Here is an 18969-nt window from a genome sequence, read left to right as displayed (position 1 = left end):
TGGGGCTCTGCCACTGAATCATGTCCCCTCTGAGCTCCCGGTCTCTTACCTGCAGACTGGGGGTAACAGTATCCATCTCTCAGGAGGGTTGGGGGGGTCAACTAACACCTGACTCTCGAGAGCCCTCGCACCTGCGCACGCACGCACGCACGCACGCACACACGCACACACCCCGCACAGACGCGGGAGGCTGGAGCGGAGGCTCATAGCCCCCGTAGCCCTGGGTGGCCCTACAGCAGCCATGTCTCCGCAGCCAAGGCCATTGGCATCTCGGAGCCCGTCAAGGTGCCCTACTCCAAGTTCCTGATGTACCCGGAGGAGCTGTTTGTGGTGGGGCTGCCTGAAGGCATCTCCCTCCGCAGGCCCAACTGCTTCGGGATCGCCAAGCTCCGGAAGATCCTGGAAGCCAGCAACAGCATCCAGTTTGTCATCAAGAGGTAAGGGCTGGCCTCCTCCACGGGGGGGGGGGGGGGCCCTCTAGGCTTGCCCGGCGCCTGGGAGAAGCACCAAATCGTGGGGGGAAAAAATCGTCTCATTTTTGTCTTCTTTTTTTTTTTTTTTTTAAGTTTGTTCATCTTGAGACAGACAGAGAGAGCCAGTGGGGAGGATGGGGAGAGAGGGAGGGAGAGAATCCCAATCAGTCTCTGCACTGTCAGTGCGGAGCCCAGCACGGGGCTTGAACCCACAAAGCCGTGAGATAACCGCCCAGGCACCCTTGCTTTTGCCTTCGAGGGCCCAGCGGAGCGCCAGGGGATCCAGCCTGTGTGCCCAGCTCAGACATAAAATCCGTGAGGAAAAGGTGGAGGCAGCTACTGATTTAAGGCGGGGAGGGGTGTCTGGGGTTACCTGTTTGTTGCTACTGTTACATCATGTAAATTTAGGCTTGGTTTGGTTGAAAGTGGCAAGAAAGAGGAGAGTCTTAAGGGTTTGTCCCCCCTCCCTGGGGGAGTAGATGGCCCCCCAAATTGGGAGATTCATGGCAGCCTTTGTGCCTAGAGTGGCAGGCGGGTGACGGGGTGTGGAGCCGGGCGCCCTCCCACGGGGCCTGGTTTGCACCAGGAGGAACAAGGAAGGGGGTGCTCCGAGGGACCCAAATAATGGACATGTGGTGCCTTCCTTCAACAAGTACATCTTGAGTGCAAGCCGTGTGCAGGTTGTGAGAAGCAGCAAATGCTGAGTTCTACCCTTGAGTTGGCCAGTCTCATTGACTAAAACTACCATATAATGTCAGGCAAAGGCGAACGCTATGACACAGGGTCAGGGGGCAGAGAGGGGCAGGAGGAACCTATTTAAGGAAGCAAGGCATGTTGATATCTGGCGAAAGGGTGTTCGGGCAGAGGGAGTGGCAGGTGCAAAGGCCCTGAGGCAGGGGCACGTTCACATGTTTGAAGACTAGTGAGGTGCTGATGTGACTAGGCAGACTGAGGGAGAAAAGAGTGGTAAAGCCTGGGAGGGAGCAGGGGCTGGATCATGCAGGGTCTCGGACAGGCTTCAAGAGTTCGGATTTTATTTTACATTTAATGAGAACTCACTGGAAGATTCGGAGGAGAATATGACATGGTCTGGTCTTTTTTTTTTTTTTTTTTTTTTTTTTTTTTTTTAATGAGGTGGAGGGTGACCTGAGGATTGTGGGCAGAGGCAGCAGCAGGGACCAGCGAGGAGGCTTTCCTCTGGCCCCACGGACAGGGTGGGAGCTTGGTGAGAAGTTCAGGTTCAGGCAGCATTCTGAAGATGGGCTGTCGGGATTTGCTGACATGTTGGCCGTGGGGTGGGAGAGAAGGGGGGGCCCGAATGACTCCGTCAAGGCTGATCCCCTGGGGGGGCGGTAATCCATTCTCTGAGATGGAAGGGGTGGAGGCTGCTGTCAGGAGTCAATCTGACGCGTGTTGTGTTTGAGGTGCATGGGGGGGGCCTTCTGGCGGATGGATACCCAAAACTCACCCCCTGGGCAGGGCAGACGTCAGGGTGGGGACAGGGCATTGGGACCCAAATGTCCTGAATGTCCACTTTCAGGAGGGAAGGGACACATGGGGGCTGCCTGCCCCGTCCCTCCCTCCAAGTCGAGAACCTGAAAGCCTCGGAGGTAGGAGCCAAGTCAGGAGCGCCTCCTCAGTAAGCTGACCTGGGTCGATGTTTAGTGCAGGGACAGCCTTTCTCCTGTGCTCACGAGCATTTTTTTGTGCCCCTTTATACTTAGAAAGGGAGGCCGATGAGCCTGGTGACACTCGGTCTCCTGGGGCTGAGTCTGCACCTCCTGTTACTGCCCGTGACCTTGGGCAAGCTGCTCGGGGTGTCCAATGGGAAGCACCATACGCTTCCCAGAGTGGCAGTCTGGAGGTCAAGGCTCAGCCAAGGGCCTGGTGCACTGTAAGTACTCGATCAGGATGGGTTTGTTTTTTTTCTAGCATCAGGTGTGTTAGGGTTTAATTCATATTCAGCAAAATTCACCTTTTTTTTTTTAAAGTTGTTTATTTACCTTGAGAGAGAGAAAGACTTAGGGGAGGGGCCGAGACAGAGAAGAGAACCCCAAGCAGGCCGTGTGCTGCCAGATGGAGCCCGTGGTGGAGCTCGAACTCATGAACTGAGAGGTCGTTAACCTGAGTGGAAATCAAGAGTCGGAGGCTCAACCGACTGAGCCACCCAGGCGCCCCTCGCCCTTTTTAAGCGCACCCTCTTTGAACTCTGACAAGCTCTTACAGTCGTATAACCGCCACTGTAATCAGGATACAGAACAGTCCCATCACCCCCAAAATTTCCCGTGTCCCCTTTGTTGGCCACCCTAGAGCCCCTGGCAACTGCCGATCGACCTTCTGTCATCATTTTGCCTTTTCCAGAATGTCCCTCAAATGCAGTGGTCCAGTGCTCAGCCTTTTGAGTTGACTTCTTTCTCTTAGCTTTTGAGAGAAACTCATGTGGTTGCCTGCATAAGGATTTCACGTCTTTTAAAATATATCAGCTTTGAAAAGTAAGTTTAGGGGCGCCTGGGTGGCTCATTCGGTTAAGCGTCCGACTCTTAATTGCAGTTCAGGTCATGATCTCGTGGTTCGTGAGTTTGAGCCCCGCATCCGGCCCTGTAGTGACCATGTGGAGCCTGCTTGGGATTCTCTCTCTTTCTCTGCCCCTCCCCTGCACTCGCCCACTCTCTCAAAATAAATAAAATAAAATAAAGTAAAATAAAATAAAATAAAGTAAAATAAAATAAAGTAAAATAAAATAAAGTAAAATAAAATAAAATAAAGTAAAATAAAAGTAAAATAAAGTAAAGTAAAATAAAGTAAAATAAAAGTAAAATAAAGTAAAGTACAATAAAGTAAAATAAAATAAAATAAAGTAAAATAAAAGTAAAATAAAGTAAAGTAAAATAAAGTAAAATAAAAGTAAAATAAAGTAAAGTACAATAAAGTAAAATAAAATAAAATAAAGTAAAATAAAAGTAAAAAAGTAAAGTAAAAAGTAAAGTAAAATAAAGTAAAGTAAAGTAAAAGAAACTAAAGTAAAGTAAGATAAAGTAAAGTAAGATAAAATAAAGTAAAGTAAAATAAAAGTAAAATAAAGTAAAGTAAAATAAAGTAAAATAAAGTAAAGTAAAATAAAGTAAAATAAAATAAAATAAAGTAAAATAAAAGTAAAAGTAAAGATAAAGTAAAATAAAAGTAAAATAAAGTAAAGTACAATAAAGTAAAATAAAATAAAATAAAGTAAAATAAAAGTAAAATAAAGTAAAGTAAAATAAAGTAAAGTAAAATAAAGTAAAGTAAAGTAAAAGAAACTAAAGTAAAGTAAGATAAAGTAAAGTAAGATAAAATAAAGTAAAGTAAGATAAAGTAAAGTAAGATAAAGTAAAATAAAATAAGATAAAGTAAAATAAAAGTAAGATAAAGTAAAGTAAAGTAAAGTAAAATAAAGTAAAGTAAAATAAAGTAAAGTAAAGTAAGATAAAGTAAAGTAAGATAAAGTAAAGTAAGATAAAATGAAGTAAAATAAAATAAAGTAAAATAAAATAAAGTAAAGTAAAATAAAATAAAAAGTAAGTTTAACTGATTACAGTTTTCTGCAAGCCAAGCAAAGAAAATGGCTCAAGTGGGAGAGAGCGATGGCTTTTGCCGGGCATGGCATTTGGGGCTGTGGAGCAAAGGCTTTGCTGGGTAATTTTAAGAGACTGAGCCCTTAGTGTACTTACTTTGTTATTTCTCATTTTAAAACTCAGCAAAACTACTGTTGGGAGTATTAAGTGAGAAAGAGCCACCTTTCATTTTAATCTTACTTTAGGAAAGGGTGCGTTGGGGGGCGATGTAAATGTTCTAGAATTAGGTAGAAGGACAGCTGTATAAACAACTTTGTGAACGTGCTGAAAACCACAGATTGGTATACTTTAAATTTTTTTTTTAATGTTTATTTATTTTTGAGAAAGAGAGAGAGAGTGTGAGCAGGGGAGGGTCAGAGAGAGAGGGAGACACAGAATCGGAAGCAGGCTCCAACTCCAACGCGGGGCTCGAACTCACGAACCGTGAGATCATGACCTGAGCCGAAGTCGGACGCTTAACCAACACCACCCAAGCGCCTGAGATTGGTGTACTTTAAAGATGAATGTTATGGTATATGCATTCCATCCGAATAAGGAATATGTATGTACCTCATGTATATGTATGTAGATATGCATATTAACGTGCTGGGCGGGCAGTAACAAAGTGTAACAGACATTTATCTCCCCTGGCTCTGGAGACCGGAAGTCCAAGATCAAGGTGTGGCAGGTCGCGTTTCTCTGGGGGCCTCTTTCTCTGGCTTGCAGGTGGTCACCTCTTCACTGTGCCTTCATATGGCCTTTTCTCTATGTACATACATCCCAGGTGGCTCTTTCCATGTGACCTAATTCCTTCTTCTTATAAGGGCACCAGTCAGGGGATGAGGGTCCGCCCGACGTCCTCATGTAAATTTAACCACCTTTTAAAAGACACTGGCTTCAAATACAGTCACATCCCAAGGTACGGGGGGGTCCGGGCTTCAATATATGAAATTTGGGGGAGATACAGTTCAGCCCATAAAAATATAAAGTTGACCTTTGAACAGTACAGGGATTAGAGGGGTGTCTGGGTGGCTCAGTCGGTTAAGTGTCCAACTCTTGGTCAGGACCTCATAGTCCATGAGATTGAGCCCCATGTAGGGCTCTCTGCTGAGAGTGCAGAGCCTGCTTGGGATTCTCTCTCTCCCTCTCTCCCTTCCCCTCCCCTGCTCGTGTGCATGCACACACATGTAAGCATGTGTTTGTGCACTCTCTCTCAAAATAAATAAACATTAAAAGAAATGGAGGTTAGGAGTCCTGACACCCCCAGTCCCCATGCAGTTGAAAATTCACGTGTCACTTTTGACTCCCCAAAAACTTAACTACTTACCTCTGAAACTAATGTAACATTGTATGTCAACTATAATCAGGCATAAAAAAAGAATAGGAAAAAAAAAAAGTAACTACTAATAATCCACTGTTGACCCGGAAGCCTTACCAATAACATAAACAGCTAGTTAACACGAATTTGTATGTTGTATGTATTATATACCATATTTTTACAACAAAGTAAGCTAGAAAAAAAGAAAATGTTCAGAAAATGTAAAGAAGTGGGGTGCCTGGGTGGCTCAGTCGGTTAAGCGTCCTGACTTTGGCTCAGGTCATGATCTCGCGGTCCAGGAGCTCAAGCCCCGAGTCGGGCTGTCAGCACAAAGCCCACTTCAGATCCTCTGTCTGCTCTCTCTCTGCCCCTTCCCCACATGCACGTGCACTCTCTCTCAAAAATAAATAAACATCTTAAAAAATTTATAAACAGAGGGGTGCCTGGATGGCTCAGTCGGTTGAGCATCTGACTTCGGCTCAGGTCATGATCTCACAGTTCGTGGGTTCGAGCCCCGCATTGGGCTCTGTGCTGACAGCCCAGAGCCTGGAGCTTCGGATTCTGTGTCTCCCTCTCTCTCTACCCCTCCCCCACTCGTGCTCTGTCTCTGTCTCTCTCTTTCTCTCTCTTTCAAAACTAAGCACCAAAAATTTTTTTAAAAACTTAGAAAATGTACAGAAGATAAGATGCATTTACAGTACTGAACTGTATTTTTTGGAAAAAAATCTGCATGTGAGTGGACCCACACAGTTCAAACGCATGTCCGTCAAGGGTCAACTGCACATTTGTATATGTGAGAAGTCATCACCTGCAGGAGACGTCAGTAATTGACCGACACACTTTCTGCCTGTACCTGACCTCCACATCCTTGTGGAGGACATACTTTGGACAACCTCTACCAGTCATTACAACTGGCACAAATCAGATTAAACTTTCTAAACTTTTGATCGGAAAGCATTCTTTACACCCCGATCCTTGAGCTTGTAAGCCAGATGTTCATATTCTTTGGTGCATTCTTGTGGGGAGAGGACCCCTTGCTTTCATCAAGTTCTCCAAAGTTTAGAAACCTTTTGGAAACTTAAAATCTTGGGTGGGTTCACACGGATAGGAAATTGCTACCCGGGAGTTGTGGCGGAGGGCTCTGGCTGATGTAACACCACAGTGAGATCTGATTCTGACCACAGGGCATTAGCAGATGCCACAGGTTCAGGGCACGGTCTCCAACAAGACCACGCCCACTTCAGACCCCAGCTGCAAGTTTGGGGGTCCCTAGGCCACCTACACTTCTGAGCATCTGGTCCTAAATCTGAGGCTTCCCACAACTCCCTGCAAGTTCAGTAATTAGCTAGAACAACTCCCAGACCTCGGGAACGTCCTGTATTACAATTACCGTTTTATATAAAGGGTACTGACCAGGGCCAGCCAAATGGCACTCACAAAAGGCGAGGTCCCCATGTTATCAGGGCATATGTCACCCTCCAGCCCCGAGTTCAGTGTCCATGATTATTATTGGGATTCTTTCCATAGGCGTGCTCGATCGGGTCATTGGCCATGTGACTGAGCTCAGTCTGTAGAAATTAGGAGGGTGGGCTGATAGCAGGTGGCTCAGAGCCTCAGCCCTCTGACGTGGTCAGTCTTCCAGAATCCCACATCATCTCCCTAGCATAAACTTCGGTGTGATCCCAGGGTCCCAACCAGGAATAATAATAACGAAGACGCTCCCGTCACTCGAGAAATAACCAAAGATGAGCGTTTACCTCCCAGGAACCAGAGACAGAGACCAAAGTCTTTATCATATAGCACGGATTCTCAATGCCCTGTTTGTAATGCAGACTTGTCCAGCTAGAGCAGGCCTGTCCTGGAGTCTGTGGCAGGCTGGGGATGTTGGGGAGGTCAGGCTGGCTGGAGGAGGGCTGACGGGCCAGGGGGACGATGGAGTGGGACGGGTAGTGGAAAACTACTCCTTCGAATCTCCTGACGGGTGTCGTGGGGGTGGGGTGCTGGACCAGGGTTCAGTGTGAGTATGGGTCTGTGGGTGAGGCTGCTGGGAGAGGTAATGAGCTCTCCGTCACCGGGGTAACCAAGAAGTGGCCCAGAGGAGACCCTGCCTAGAAGGGAGACCAAAGGCCAGACTCAGGGCACCCCCACCCCAGGTCAGGCGGCCAGTGGATGAGGATTTGCTGCCTTTCCTTGCAGCGGGCACGTGGGCACGTGCCCCAAGCTGGGCTCACAGGGCCTGAGGGAGGAGGACACACAGCCCTGCCTTGGAGCCCAGCCTCAGGGGCCAGAAGAGGCCTCAGGCTGCATTTAGAAACTTCTCCACCACTACCTCTTCCTCTTCTCCTTATGGGGAAACAGAGTCCCAGAAAGTGAAATGACGTCCCCACTGTCACCTGCAAGAGTCAGGAGCCGAGCGGGGCTCCTGCTGTGTCAGACGAGACAGCAGAGGCCCTGGTGGGGAGGTGTCTCGGCTGGGGTGGGGGGCGGAGGCCTTTTCTGAGCCCTGCCCGATCCCGCTGTGTGGTCTTGGGCACGTTGCTCAGTCTCCGCATCCTGTGAATGGAGTGATGGAAACAGTGCCCGCCTCAAGGGGGTCGAGAGAGCGCGCCATGACATCTGGGGGGGGTCTCTGTGGGGTCTGGAGATACAGGTATTAGTGCAGAGCTGGGGTCGGTCCCCGAGGCCCCGACTGCAAGTGACCCGGCAGCTCTCGGGTGTCAGCCGGAGACCCGGGACCTACCCTGTCACTCTGAGATCTTGCCGCCTGCTTCTGCACTTCAAACTGGCCCCGTGGGGAAGCATCACAGAACTGAGTGACGATGGGTTGGGGTCAGGCTGGCCTCCCTCTGGGCGGGGTCCTCAGAGCCCAGCACAGCCCCCCCAGTACCACACGTGGGTCGGCAGGACAAGGGTGAAGGACGGGGACCCCACACCTGGGCTGTCCAGGGCTGGGAGGGCCTGTTGCACAGCTGGGTAAGCTGAGGCCCAGGGGTGCAGACTGAAGCTATACCAGGAAGGCCCGGAGGGGCCTCAGCGATTGCCCTGCTGTCGTGTTTTCCAGACCCGAGCTGCTCACCGAGGGAGTCAAAGAGCCCATCGCGGACAGCCAAGGTACCCCGTTCAGGGACGCGGGCTGAGGCGCCCGCCGGGCGTGGGAGGGGTCCCAGGTCTCTGCCACCATCCCTTCTCCCTCTTCCTCTCTCCTGGTCCTGCCTCCCCTGGTGTCCCCCACTGCCCTCTCCACCGGGATCCCCCCCAGAGATACTGCCCCTGTCCCCGGGTCCCAGGAGCTGGCTGTTCACCCTGGCTTCTCTCCTCCCCCTTCCCCGCCCCCAGAGAGGGATTCCGGGGACCCTCTTGTGGACGAGAGCCTGAAGAGACAGGGTTTTCAAGGTAAGGTTGCAGCTCAGGATGGGGTCCGCTGTCCCAGTGCCACGACCTTGACCTGGCTTGGGTTTGGAGGGCCAGGCTGCGGGTGGGAGGGGCTGGCCCCCACCGTCACGGCCTGGGGGTCTGAGTGAGGCTGGCTGGCAGGTGGGGCGGGAAGAAGAGTCTCCCTAAGAGTGCAGAGGGGTGGCAGGGTGCAGGGGCGCACCCACTGTCCCCTCTGGGGAGGCGGTCAGCTGTGCTCGATGCCTGAAGCCAAAGAAGGGCGAGGTCCCCAAGTGCAAGGGGGTTCTATGGACAAGGAGAACCGTGGCTGGGCCACGAAGGGGTGAGGGACAGTGAGTGGGGCGGACGATGGGTGGAAGGCGGGAGAAGCTTGAGCAAATGCAGGGGAGAACCAGAAGCAGGAAGTCCACGTGCCGAGGTGGGACAGCTCCGGGGTGTGGCCGTGAGTCCCCGAGGGTGGGCTGTTCCCTGGGTGGCCCCTGGGTGGTCCCTGCGGCTCTGAGGAGAGAGTGAGGTCAGCGAGACCAGCCCAGGGAGTGGGGGGCCCAGAGATAGGACCCCAATCCCCGGGGGACGGCTGCTCACTGCCCTGTCTCTCTCTCTCCCTCCCGGGCAGCCAGAACTTGGCCGCAGTGAGGGGCGCTCACGACCCCCACCCCACCCGTGACTCCTTGTACCCAGCCTCACAGAGGACTGGGGTCCTCACCGTAACCCCCCCCCCCCCCCACCACTCGACCGCCCAGAGGTCCACTCCCTCCTTCCCTCCCTCTCTCCCCGGGCTGTGCCAGGCTGCAGTCTCTCGAGGTCAGGGGCCTGTCTGGGGCCCCCATGGCATGGGCTGGCACATGGGCTCCCTAGCAGATACCGCCCCCCCCCGGGTGAGAGAGGGACCCGGGGTGGCCCTCCCCACCGAACCCCTGCTCCTAGCCTGCTCTTCCTCGTGCCGTCTCTCACCTCTCGGGCTCATTTACTGGTTTAGTGGTTTTCAAATGTCAACAATTAACTAAATTTCCCACTCATTGCTGTTGTCACAACAGTGTGCGTCCTTCCGGAAAAACCTACATCTCCGTCTAGATGTCAGTTCTGAAGGACTCTGAGGGGCCCGCTCTGAGGAGGAGTTCCCCGTAATTAGGCAATCCTATTCCTTAAAAGTCCCCAAGTGCCTTTTAATTGGACAACCTCAAATTCGTAATTGTTTTTCACTTTGCAGAAAACTACGACGCTCGACTCTCGCGCATCGACATCGCCAACACGCTGCGGGAGCAAGTCCAGGACCTGTTCAATAAGAAATACGGTGAGCCCCGGGGTGCCCAGGCGGAAGGGCAGCCTGGCTGCCGCGGGAAGAGAGGCAGACGCTTCCTGCTGGTAGCCGTGGTCATTTCTGGGGAAACCATTCGCTCGCTCACAGGCATTTCTTGAGCACTTACTATGTGCCAGACGCTGGGGATACGGTAGCGAAGAAAACAGAGGCCCTGCCCTCTTGGGCGCTGTAGACCAGCGGGGTCAAGACTGGGCTTGTAATTCGAGAACTACACACAGGGGTGTCTAGGCGGCTCAGTCGGTTAAGCATCCGACTCTTGATTTCAGCTCAGGTCATGGTCTCCATGATTCTTGAGTTTGAGCTTCATGTCAGGCTCTGTGCTAACAGCGTGGAACCTGCTTGGGATTCTCTCTCTCTCTCTCTCTCTCTCTCTCTCTCTCTCTCTCTTTCTCTCAAAATAAATACACATAAAAAAAAAAAACCAAAAACTATAGGGGCGCCTGGGTGGCTCAGTCAGTTAGGCATCCTTCTTCAGCTCAGGTCACGATCTCGCGGTCCCTGGGTGTGAGCCCCGCATTGGGACTCCGTGCTGACAGCTCAGAGCCTGGAGCCTGCTTCCGATTCTGTGTCTCCCTCTCTCTCTGTCCCTCCTCCTGTCTCAAAAGTAAACAAACATAAAAAAAAAAGGAAAAACTACACACAGGATCTAATAACAATGAGACTCTGTTCCACAATTTTGCAGGAAAAGAGCAGGCTGCTCAAGAGAGAATAACTTGGGTACTTACCTTCAATTGGGAGCCAGGGAGGCCTCTTTAAAGAAAGAACTGAGGGGTGGGTACGGAGTTACTACCAGAGTATGCAGGAAGGGCAGTCCAGCTGAGGTCATAGCACGTGCAAAGGCCCTGAGGCTTATCCTAGGAAGGGGCAGAAAGCTGAATTGGGGGAGTAGAGCTATAGGAGAGGGACCCTGTAGAGGTGGCCGGAACACAGACACCCCATCACCTAGGGCCTTTAGAGGCAACCGTGTTCTTGGTTTTGTATTTTATGGTGAGGACTGAAGTGACACAAGCCACTTGGTAGTTTTTGTGGGGTTTTTTTTTTTTTTTTTTTAACGTTTATTTTTGAGAGAAACAGAGCACGAGCAGGGCAAGGGCCGACAGAGAGAGGGAGACCCAGAATCCGAAGCAGGCTCCAGGCCCTGAGCTGTCAGCGCAGGGCCCGACACGGGGCTCGAACTCACAGACCGTGAGATCGTGACCTGAGTCGAAGTCGGGCTCTCACCCGACTGAGCCACCCAGGCGCCCTGCCACTTTGTGGCTTTAAAGCATCTTCCTGGCTCCCCGTGAGAAAGGTGAATGGGGGCAAGAGGGCGGGGTGGGGAGGCCAGCTCAGAGGGTGGAGCCGGAGTGATGGCGGCCTGGGTGGCCCTGGCCGGGATGCCGGAGGAAAGCGGATGGGACCAAGGTGAGCTTCAGAAGTAGGATCAGTGGGCGAGCAGGGAGGGAAAGGCAGGCGTCCGGTTTGAGTCCTGGCTTGGAGAAAACAGGCCAGTGCAGTTAAGATGCTGTATGGTCTCGAGTAACAAAAACAAAGTCGCACTGGCTTCAGCCATCAGGGGTGTAGATCGGCTCCTGATCCGGTTACTATGACCACAGAGCAGATCGCCCCGAACCGAGCAGCCTAAAATAGCGGCCACTGGCTCTTTCTCATCTCTCCACATTTCCACGCCGTCCCTTCGCGTGGGCTCCCCAGCATAGCGTCTCCAGGACAGCTGGATTTGCCGGCCGGGTGGAAGCTGTTGCCTTTTGTGGCCCAGCCTCAGAGGTTGTGCTTCGTCACCTCTGCCGTGCTCTATTGGTCGAGGTCATTACAAAGTCCCCACCAAGCCCAGGTTCAAGGGGAGGGGACACAGGCCCCAGTTCTCTGTGGGGGAGTGTCGATGTGACGTTAAGAGGAGCACGTGGGATGGGAGAAATATTGGGGCGGCCGTCTTTGGACAGTATAATCAGCCATAGCTCATAGCATGGGAAATCCAGCAGTGGGGCGGCCTTCAGGACCAACTGGATCCAGCAGTTCAGAGATGTCCTTGGTGTCTTTCCACCATGTTGGTATCGTCCCAGGCTGGCTTCCCACTTGCTGGCAAAATGGCCACAGCGGGTTGAGACATCCCACCTGTGCCTTGCGGAAGGGGGTGGGAACTGGCTTTTCCACAGCATTTCTCCAGAGAGGGAGGGGTTTCTTTCCTAGAATTCCCTGAGCCCTCCCCTTGCTTCTCATTGGCCCCCATTGAGTCCCATGTCCATCCCTCACCCAATCCCTGTGGCAGGGAAATGCCACGTGCTCACTGGGTTACTGGGCCTGTCACTGTGACAAAAGGGAGGTGGGGGTGGAGTAGAGAGAAGGGGCAGCACCCTCACCAAGAGGGGACAGCTTGAAGGGGAGGTGATGGGTTCCATCTTGGATGTGTTGAGTTTGAGGGCTGAGCAGAGATGAGCCGTAGGCAAGTGGAGATCCAGTCCACTGTTCAGGAGAAGGGTCTGGATTGGATGTAAAAATTGGGCCATTGGGTAGAGGAACAAGAAAGGGTAGCCAGACCAGAGGCCGAGGGGCCCTGGTATGCAGAGGTCAGGTCCAGGCAGTGGCAGAGTGACCAGAAAGGTGAGAAACCAGGAAAGTATGGGGTCACGGACATCAAGGAGGAGGCTTCAGGGAGGGGAGCGCGGTCACCTGTGCCAAACTTGACCAAGAGAAATGCAGGCACCCTGCAGGCCACGGGTCATTGGAGCAAGAGCCGTTTTGAAGGTGAGAAGTGGAGACAGCAGTGTTCCTGTTTACGGATCATGGGTATACACTTTCCTTTCTGGCCCAATTATTTTTCATTGCCAAAACGATCTCTTAGCAGGGCGCCTGGGTGGCTCGGTTGGTTAAGCATCTGACTCTTGGTTTTGGCTCAGGTCATGATCTCACGGATCGTGAGTTCAAGCCCCGAGTCGGGCTCTGCACTGACGGTGTGGAGCCTGCCTGGGATTCTCCCTCTCTCTCCCCACCCCCCCCCCCTTCTGCCCCTCTCCTCGCGTGCACACACACATGTGTTCTCCCTCTCTCTCTCAAAATAAATAAACTTAAAAAAAAAAAAGATCGCTTAGCAATACCTACCATATAAAATAGTCAGCAACAAAGTCAGGATAAAGAATCAAAAAGACGGGAAACCTATCAAAATAGAGTGGATTAGCCGTTGCCAGGGCACAGGGAAGTAGGATGGGAAGTGACTGCTGCTGGGTACAGGGTTTCTTCCTGGAGTGATGAATGCATCCTGGAATTAGAGTGTGTTGATCATTTCACAACCTCCTCGAAAAACCACTGGATTGCATAAGTGACACCAGTCATTTTTGTGGTATGGGAATTAGATCTCAATTAAAAAAACCAGAACAGGGGCACCTGGGTGGCTCAGTCGGTTAAGCGTCCAACTTCGGCTCAGGTCCTGATCTCACAGTTTGTGGGTTCAAGCCCCGTGTTGGGCTCTGTGCTGACAGCTCAGAGCCTGGAACCGGCTTTGGATTCTGTCTGTCTGTCTGTCTGTCTGTCTCTCTCTCTCTCTCTCTGCCCCTCCCCTGCTCATGCTCTGTCTGTCAAAAATAAATAAATGTTAAAATTAAAAAAATTTTTTTAAATAAAAGAATACATACATACATACGCACATAAATAAATAGACAAGCAAAAATAGGCCGGAACACTGGCAAGAAGCCAGGGGTAATACGAAGGCACAGAAATTCTGTACTTGGTAAATACAGATGACAGATCAGGCTGTGAGTTTCCCGGGAGCCAGAGCAAAAAGGGAAATGTGGCCAGTTATGCAATTCCCAGTGTCCCTGAGGTAAAAATTAGTTTACTGCACAGAGAAGGTTCAGCTGTTCCTTCTCGTGCTGAGTCGTTCAGAGATTTTGTCTTCAGAAAGGGACATCCTGCAGCACAACAAGCCCCTTGGAGGGACCGCAGTGTGCTCCTTCCCTCTGCCCAGGAGGGGCTCCACGGTGGACACCATCCAGTCAGCCTCACGGCACCCAGGCCTGCACCTGTGCCCTCGCCGCTGTGGACAGGAGCCACAGGACCGGCCGTGCTGTGCCTCGGGGACGGCCACTGACAGCAGGCGGCAAGCCCCGGTGGAGGGTGGCTCAGCAGTGGCCGTGCTGCCCCAGCACTGCCCCTAGGCCACCGTGAGACCCAGCACGTTCACACGGGTGCACACGCAGAGGGCTGGTGCAGGGAGCAAGGTCAAAGCCCAGACGCAGACGGAGGGTCTCAGGTCTGAGCCGAACCCTGCTGGCCTCGGGCTGGCTGCGCCCTTGCCCCCAAATGCAGTCTGCCCTCAGGCCAGGCTGGTCCTGAACCGGCGCGAGGCAGGCCCCGGAGGGGAGGGGGGCGCTGGCCGAGGGCCAGGCCTCCTAGGGAGGGGCCCGCTGCGCCCACAGGTACCATCCCGGACAGGGGTTTGCAGCTTCTCAGGCGGTAAGGCCGAGGAGCCTGACCCGCTGCCCTCTCCCCAGCGGCTGGAGCCATATGAGCCCTGCCCGCTCCTCAGCCCCTCAAGGACACACACCGCACCCCTACACGACCCACTGCTGACTCCTGGGCCCCCGCCACGTGCCCCCGTGCCACACTTCAGCGCTGCTCTAGCTTCTGATGACACATCTGTCCCTCCTCCACAGGAGAAGCCCTGGGCATCAAGTACCCGGTCCAGGTCCCCTACAAGCGGATCAAGAGTAACCCCGGCTCGGTGATCATCGAGGGGCTCCCCCCGGGAATCCCCTTCCGAAAGCCCTGCACCTTTGGCTCCCAGAACCTGGAGAGGATTCTTGCAGTGGCTGACAAGATCAAGTTCACGGTCACCAGGTACTCAGGGGGAAGGGTGAGGAGGCAAGAGTAGCACGGGTGGGGGCTCTTGGCCTTTCCTTTGATCTGGTCCTGCCTCGTTCTGCCCTCCTTGCTGGACCAAGGTAGCTTTCCGGTGCCATCCTGGGTCCCAGTGGGGGACAGAAAGGTGGCAGAGGGCCGGCCAGGGTGCAGGGAACCCCACTCAACCACCATGCAGCAGGGATAACCCTCACGACATCTCCTACCTGCCCGCAGCACCCACTCACTGCCCCCCCAGCCCCCAGGAAGGGCGGTCAGCCCACGTCAGAGGGGAGATCCCTGAGACGAGAGACTTGCCCAGGGGTCACAGAACCACCAGGGCGGGACTAGCAGGAGGCCCCGGTCACCAGGCCGCCCCCTGGTCAGCGTCCTGCCCCAGTGACGCCTCCCCGGGCATCTTGTTAAAATGCCGTTCCAATGCAGTAGGTGTCGGGTGGGCCCCAAACATTTCCGAACTGCTCCCAGGTCCTCGCTCTGATGCCCCCGTCTCTGTTTCTCTTCCAGGCCTTTTCAAGGACTCATCCCAAAGCCTGGTAAGAGGCACTGGCCTGGGGGGCAGGGGGGGCTGCTTGGCGTGGGGGGCCGGCCGCTGCGCTGGGGGCCAGAGGCCAAAGCCCAGATGCCCGTGGGACACCAGGCCCTGCCCTTCCGTCCTCCCACGTCCTCTGGGCACCGGCCCCGGGCACGAGGAGGAAGGTCACACTGGAACCTGAGCCAGAGGAAGGCCCAGCCAGGGATCAGGAGGGCAGGTCGGTGCCCTCCACTCCTGATTAGGGGCCGGGTTGACCTGAGTGTGCGGGTGAGGTTGCTGGCAGGTGGTTTCTAACCACAGAGGGAGGGGCTTGCGCATAAGGACCCGCGAGCGAGGGAGCTTGGTGGTAAGATGCGGGTAAGTGCTTACTTGGCCTTGAATGGTAGGATGCTTCTTCTGATCGCCTTTCCAGGCCCCCGCCCCCTCCGCCTCCTCCACGGGCTGTGCCCTGATCCTCCCAAACCCTGAACGAGAGGGGCGCGTGGCTGGCTCGGTGGGTGGAACACGCGACTCTTGATCTTGGGGTCATGAGTTCGAGCCCCATGAGCCCCATAGAGATTACAAAAAAAAAAAAAAAAAAAAAAAGGCAAAAAACCCAAACCCGGAATGAGCAAGGGTGACGTGACCATCTCATGAGTGCTCTGGGCCGCCCAGGGTCTGCGGGGCTGAGGCTGCATGTGCTGAATTGTTGACCCCAGAACCTGTGTGCGGAGAGACTTGTCCCTGACCTCGCCCCCGCCCTGGCACTGCTGCAGCCGCCCCTCGCCCTTTGGGAATGTCGCCCTTAGGGGGGCTGCACTGATGTGCTGGGAATGGAGGAGTGCCAGTGCCTGGAACCAACACAACCCGCAGGACAGGAATCCAGCCTCATGGTCACGGAGACTGTTCCCCTTGCCCACCTTGGTGCACACTGACCCCTGCTGCCTGGAGCGTTCAGTCCCTGGGCCCAGGCCTGGCTCGGTGAGCTTCTGGGGAAGGAGAGGCCATCAAACTGCAAGGGGACAGGACTTACCGAGGGGTGTAGTGATGGGGCGACTGCTGTTGTCCCGTGGGGACCCTAAAATGGGGAGCAAGAGCAGGGGCTTGCACAGCTCCTTTCTCACTGGCCGTGGGAGCCACCCGTGGCCCCTGGCCTGTCCCTGCGCCGTGACAGACCGCTCGGCCCTCTGTGGACCTGCTTTGCTCCAGGACCGTGGTAGACAGCCTGTGGTCTGCTCACCCGCCCTGCAGCAGGGGCCCAGTCTGCGGCATCAGGCCCGGCTGGCTCCAGGCTCCGGGGCTGCTAGACATCAGTGCTGAGTGCCCCTGACTCAGCTCCCAGTCACTGCCTGGCCCACCTGGGTTTCTGCCTGAGTCACTGTCATTGCTGGGCAGCAGAGAAGGAAGGACGGAACAGCAGCGGAAAGAATGGCCAGGCTCCCTCTGCTTAGGGAGAGCAGAAATGCAGCGAGGTGGCCTGTGTGCTCCCAGCCCCTCCTTCCAGAAGGAGGCGTCCTCGTGGGGGCCCGAACATGCTTGACTGCTTGGGCCGCAGGGCGCGTTCTTTAATGAGTTTGGAAAGCAGGAAAGGAAAAGTGATTCGTGACACCTAACGTGTCCCGGGCTGCAAGATGGGCGCTTTGCACTGTGACCTTTTCCTGCCTGCTTTGTGCGGGGGAAGAAACTGAGCTGGGGTGGGGGGACATCGGCGATTTGCCCAGCTGCCCCACCTGTAGTGGAGGAGCTCCAGAGCCCGCCTGCCTGCAGGGAGGCCCCATGATCATGGGTGGCCTGGGATTCAGAACAGCCACCAAGCAGTGGAACGTCGGGCTGGGAGAGGAGAGGTCAGCCAGCAGCCTTCACGCAGACCACAGGGCTTCTGGGCCCTTCCACTAACGAGGGTTTGCCCTCCAGCTCAGGTTGCTCACTGGCCCACTGGCTGTTGGGACAGCTTCTTGAATCTCAGCCATTGCCCCTGGAGGGGGGCGGCTGCCCCCCCCCCCCCAGCCTCTGTGCCAGTCCACTTGGCCACCCACCCACCCGGCCTTTGCTTTGGCTCCTCTGTGCGCAGAGAGCGCCCTTGGAAATGCTTTGTCTGCCCACGTGGTATGGAAGAGGGTGGCAGGCTGCCTGGAAGGGGAGATGGGGAGGGAGCTCTGGGCCAGCCCTCAGGAGGGAACCTGCCAGCGCCTTTCCAGGCATTGGCATCCCCGGCCGGTGGCAGCCTGGAGGGGCCGGGACAGACGGGCTGGCGAGCCGGCTCCGTGCTTACTCATGGCACTCGTCACGCTGGGCTGGGAAGGTGTCCAGGCTCCTGGGGCCTCCGAGGGTTCACCGGAGGTCACTTGAGAACCGTTCCCGTCCCAGAAAGGGCTGTTCCCAAACCCTCCATCGGACAGTCGCTAAAGGGAATTGGAGCAGGAGCTCAGGTCTCCGGCAGCATGTTTTCAAGTGCCACGATATGGGGGAAGGTGGGCTGAACCAGAGGCAGGTGCCCTGGGCACGTGGAGGGGTGGCAGATCATCTGATTTGGGTTGTGGGTAGATGGCAGCATGTGAGCCGTGGGAAGGCACGGGCTGGTGCTCAGACAGACCCGGGTTCAAATCCCTGCACCGCCCCCTTACTAGCCAGGTGACTCTGGGCTCATTATTTCACACCCCCAAGCCTCCGCTTCCTCATCTGTAGGATGGAAAAAGGCATGCGTGCCTCCTTAGGTGGGCAGAACTAGGTAAATGGGTGGGCAGGGGTGGGTGAGGACTGTTTTCGCCCCGCTGTCCTGGGGAGGCTGAATCCTGACACCTGAGTGAGATGTTTGTAAACGCTTCGGCCCTGGACCAGCTGTGATGGGAAGTGCTCAGCCACTGGGGGGGGGGGGGGGGGGTAGAAGTGGTTGTTCCTGGGGCTTGGGAAGGCTTCCTGGAGGAGGTGGCATTGAGCCAGGCCTCGGAGATGAGCCAAAAACAGTGCGTGGTGCTATTGATGCAGGGCTCAGCCTCAGTGAAGGCACAGGGGCTGTCGGGGGACGTGGCTGGAGCACGGGTCGGGGGGGTGACACCCCATGGCCAGGAGGGTGTGGCACGTCATGACAGAGACACAGGCCCCCTCCTGGGCACACTGGGGCCTTCAAGACATTTTCCTGTTTCTTTTCTCCTCTTCCAAATATATCAAATGCAAACTCAGAAGCACAAGACGTGTAAAATTGAACCAGATTTCTACCGAAAGCCCCCCCATTGCGTAGTGGCAGAATCTGAGTCCATTGAGGATTCCCCTTTCCCCTGGGCCTGTGTCCAAGTTCGGGAGGGATCCGTAGTGCCGAGGAGTTAGGCGGAGGGCGCCCCCAGTCTTGAATGTCACGTGTCTGCATTGGTACCTACAAGATATCCACGGACATCTGTCCGTGCAGATGGCTGGAGATGCCCTTTATTCCTACCCGTTGAGGCTTCCCCGGGGCCTGGAACCTTCTGTGAAGCCCGCCCCTGTAGCCCCTTGCACACTGTGGAGGTTTGAGCATG

General features: G+C 54.3%; 1 protein-coding gene across 6 annotated transcripts in view; it reads left to right on the top strand.

Moving 5' to 3' along the window:
* Positions 1-18969, top strand: part of GTF2IRD1 (GTF2I repeat domain containing 1) — a 117070-nt gene that overhangs the window by 71241 nt on the left and 26860 nt on the right. For 5 of the 6 annotated variants that reach the window (XM_027041901.2, XM_027041905.2, XM_053213670.1 and 2 more), the window contains 6 exons: positions 254-437; positions 8443-8492; positions 8718-8774; positions 9985-10068; positions 14742-14925; positions 15451-15479. In XM_027041901.2, the coding sequence (XP_026897702.1) occupies positions 254-437; positions 8443-8492; positions 8718-8774; positions 9985-10068; positions 14742-14925; positions 15451-15479 (588 nt within the window). The remainder of the gene's footprint in view (positions 1-253; positions 438-8442; positions 8493-8717; positions 8775-9984; positions 10069-14741; positions 14926-15450; positions 15480-18969) is intronic. The other variant, XM_053213673.1, reaches the window with a different exon arrangement.

Source organism: Acinonyx jubatus, chromosome E3 (assembly GCF_027475565.1).
Source record: "Acinonyx jubatus isolate Ajub_Pintada_27869175 chromosome E3, VMU_Ajub_asm_v1.0, whole genome shotgun sequence".
Classification (NCBI taxonomy): Eukaryota; Metazoa; Chordata; class Mammalia; order Carnivora; family Felidae; genus Acinonyx; species Acinonyx jubatus.
The sequence above is the reverse complement of the archived record's forward strand: the minus strand, read 5'-3'. Positions and strand labels throughout refer to the sequence as shown.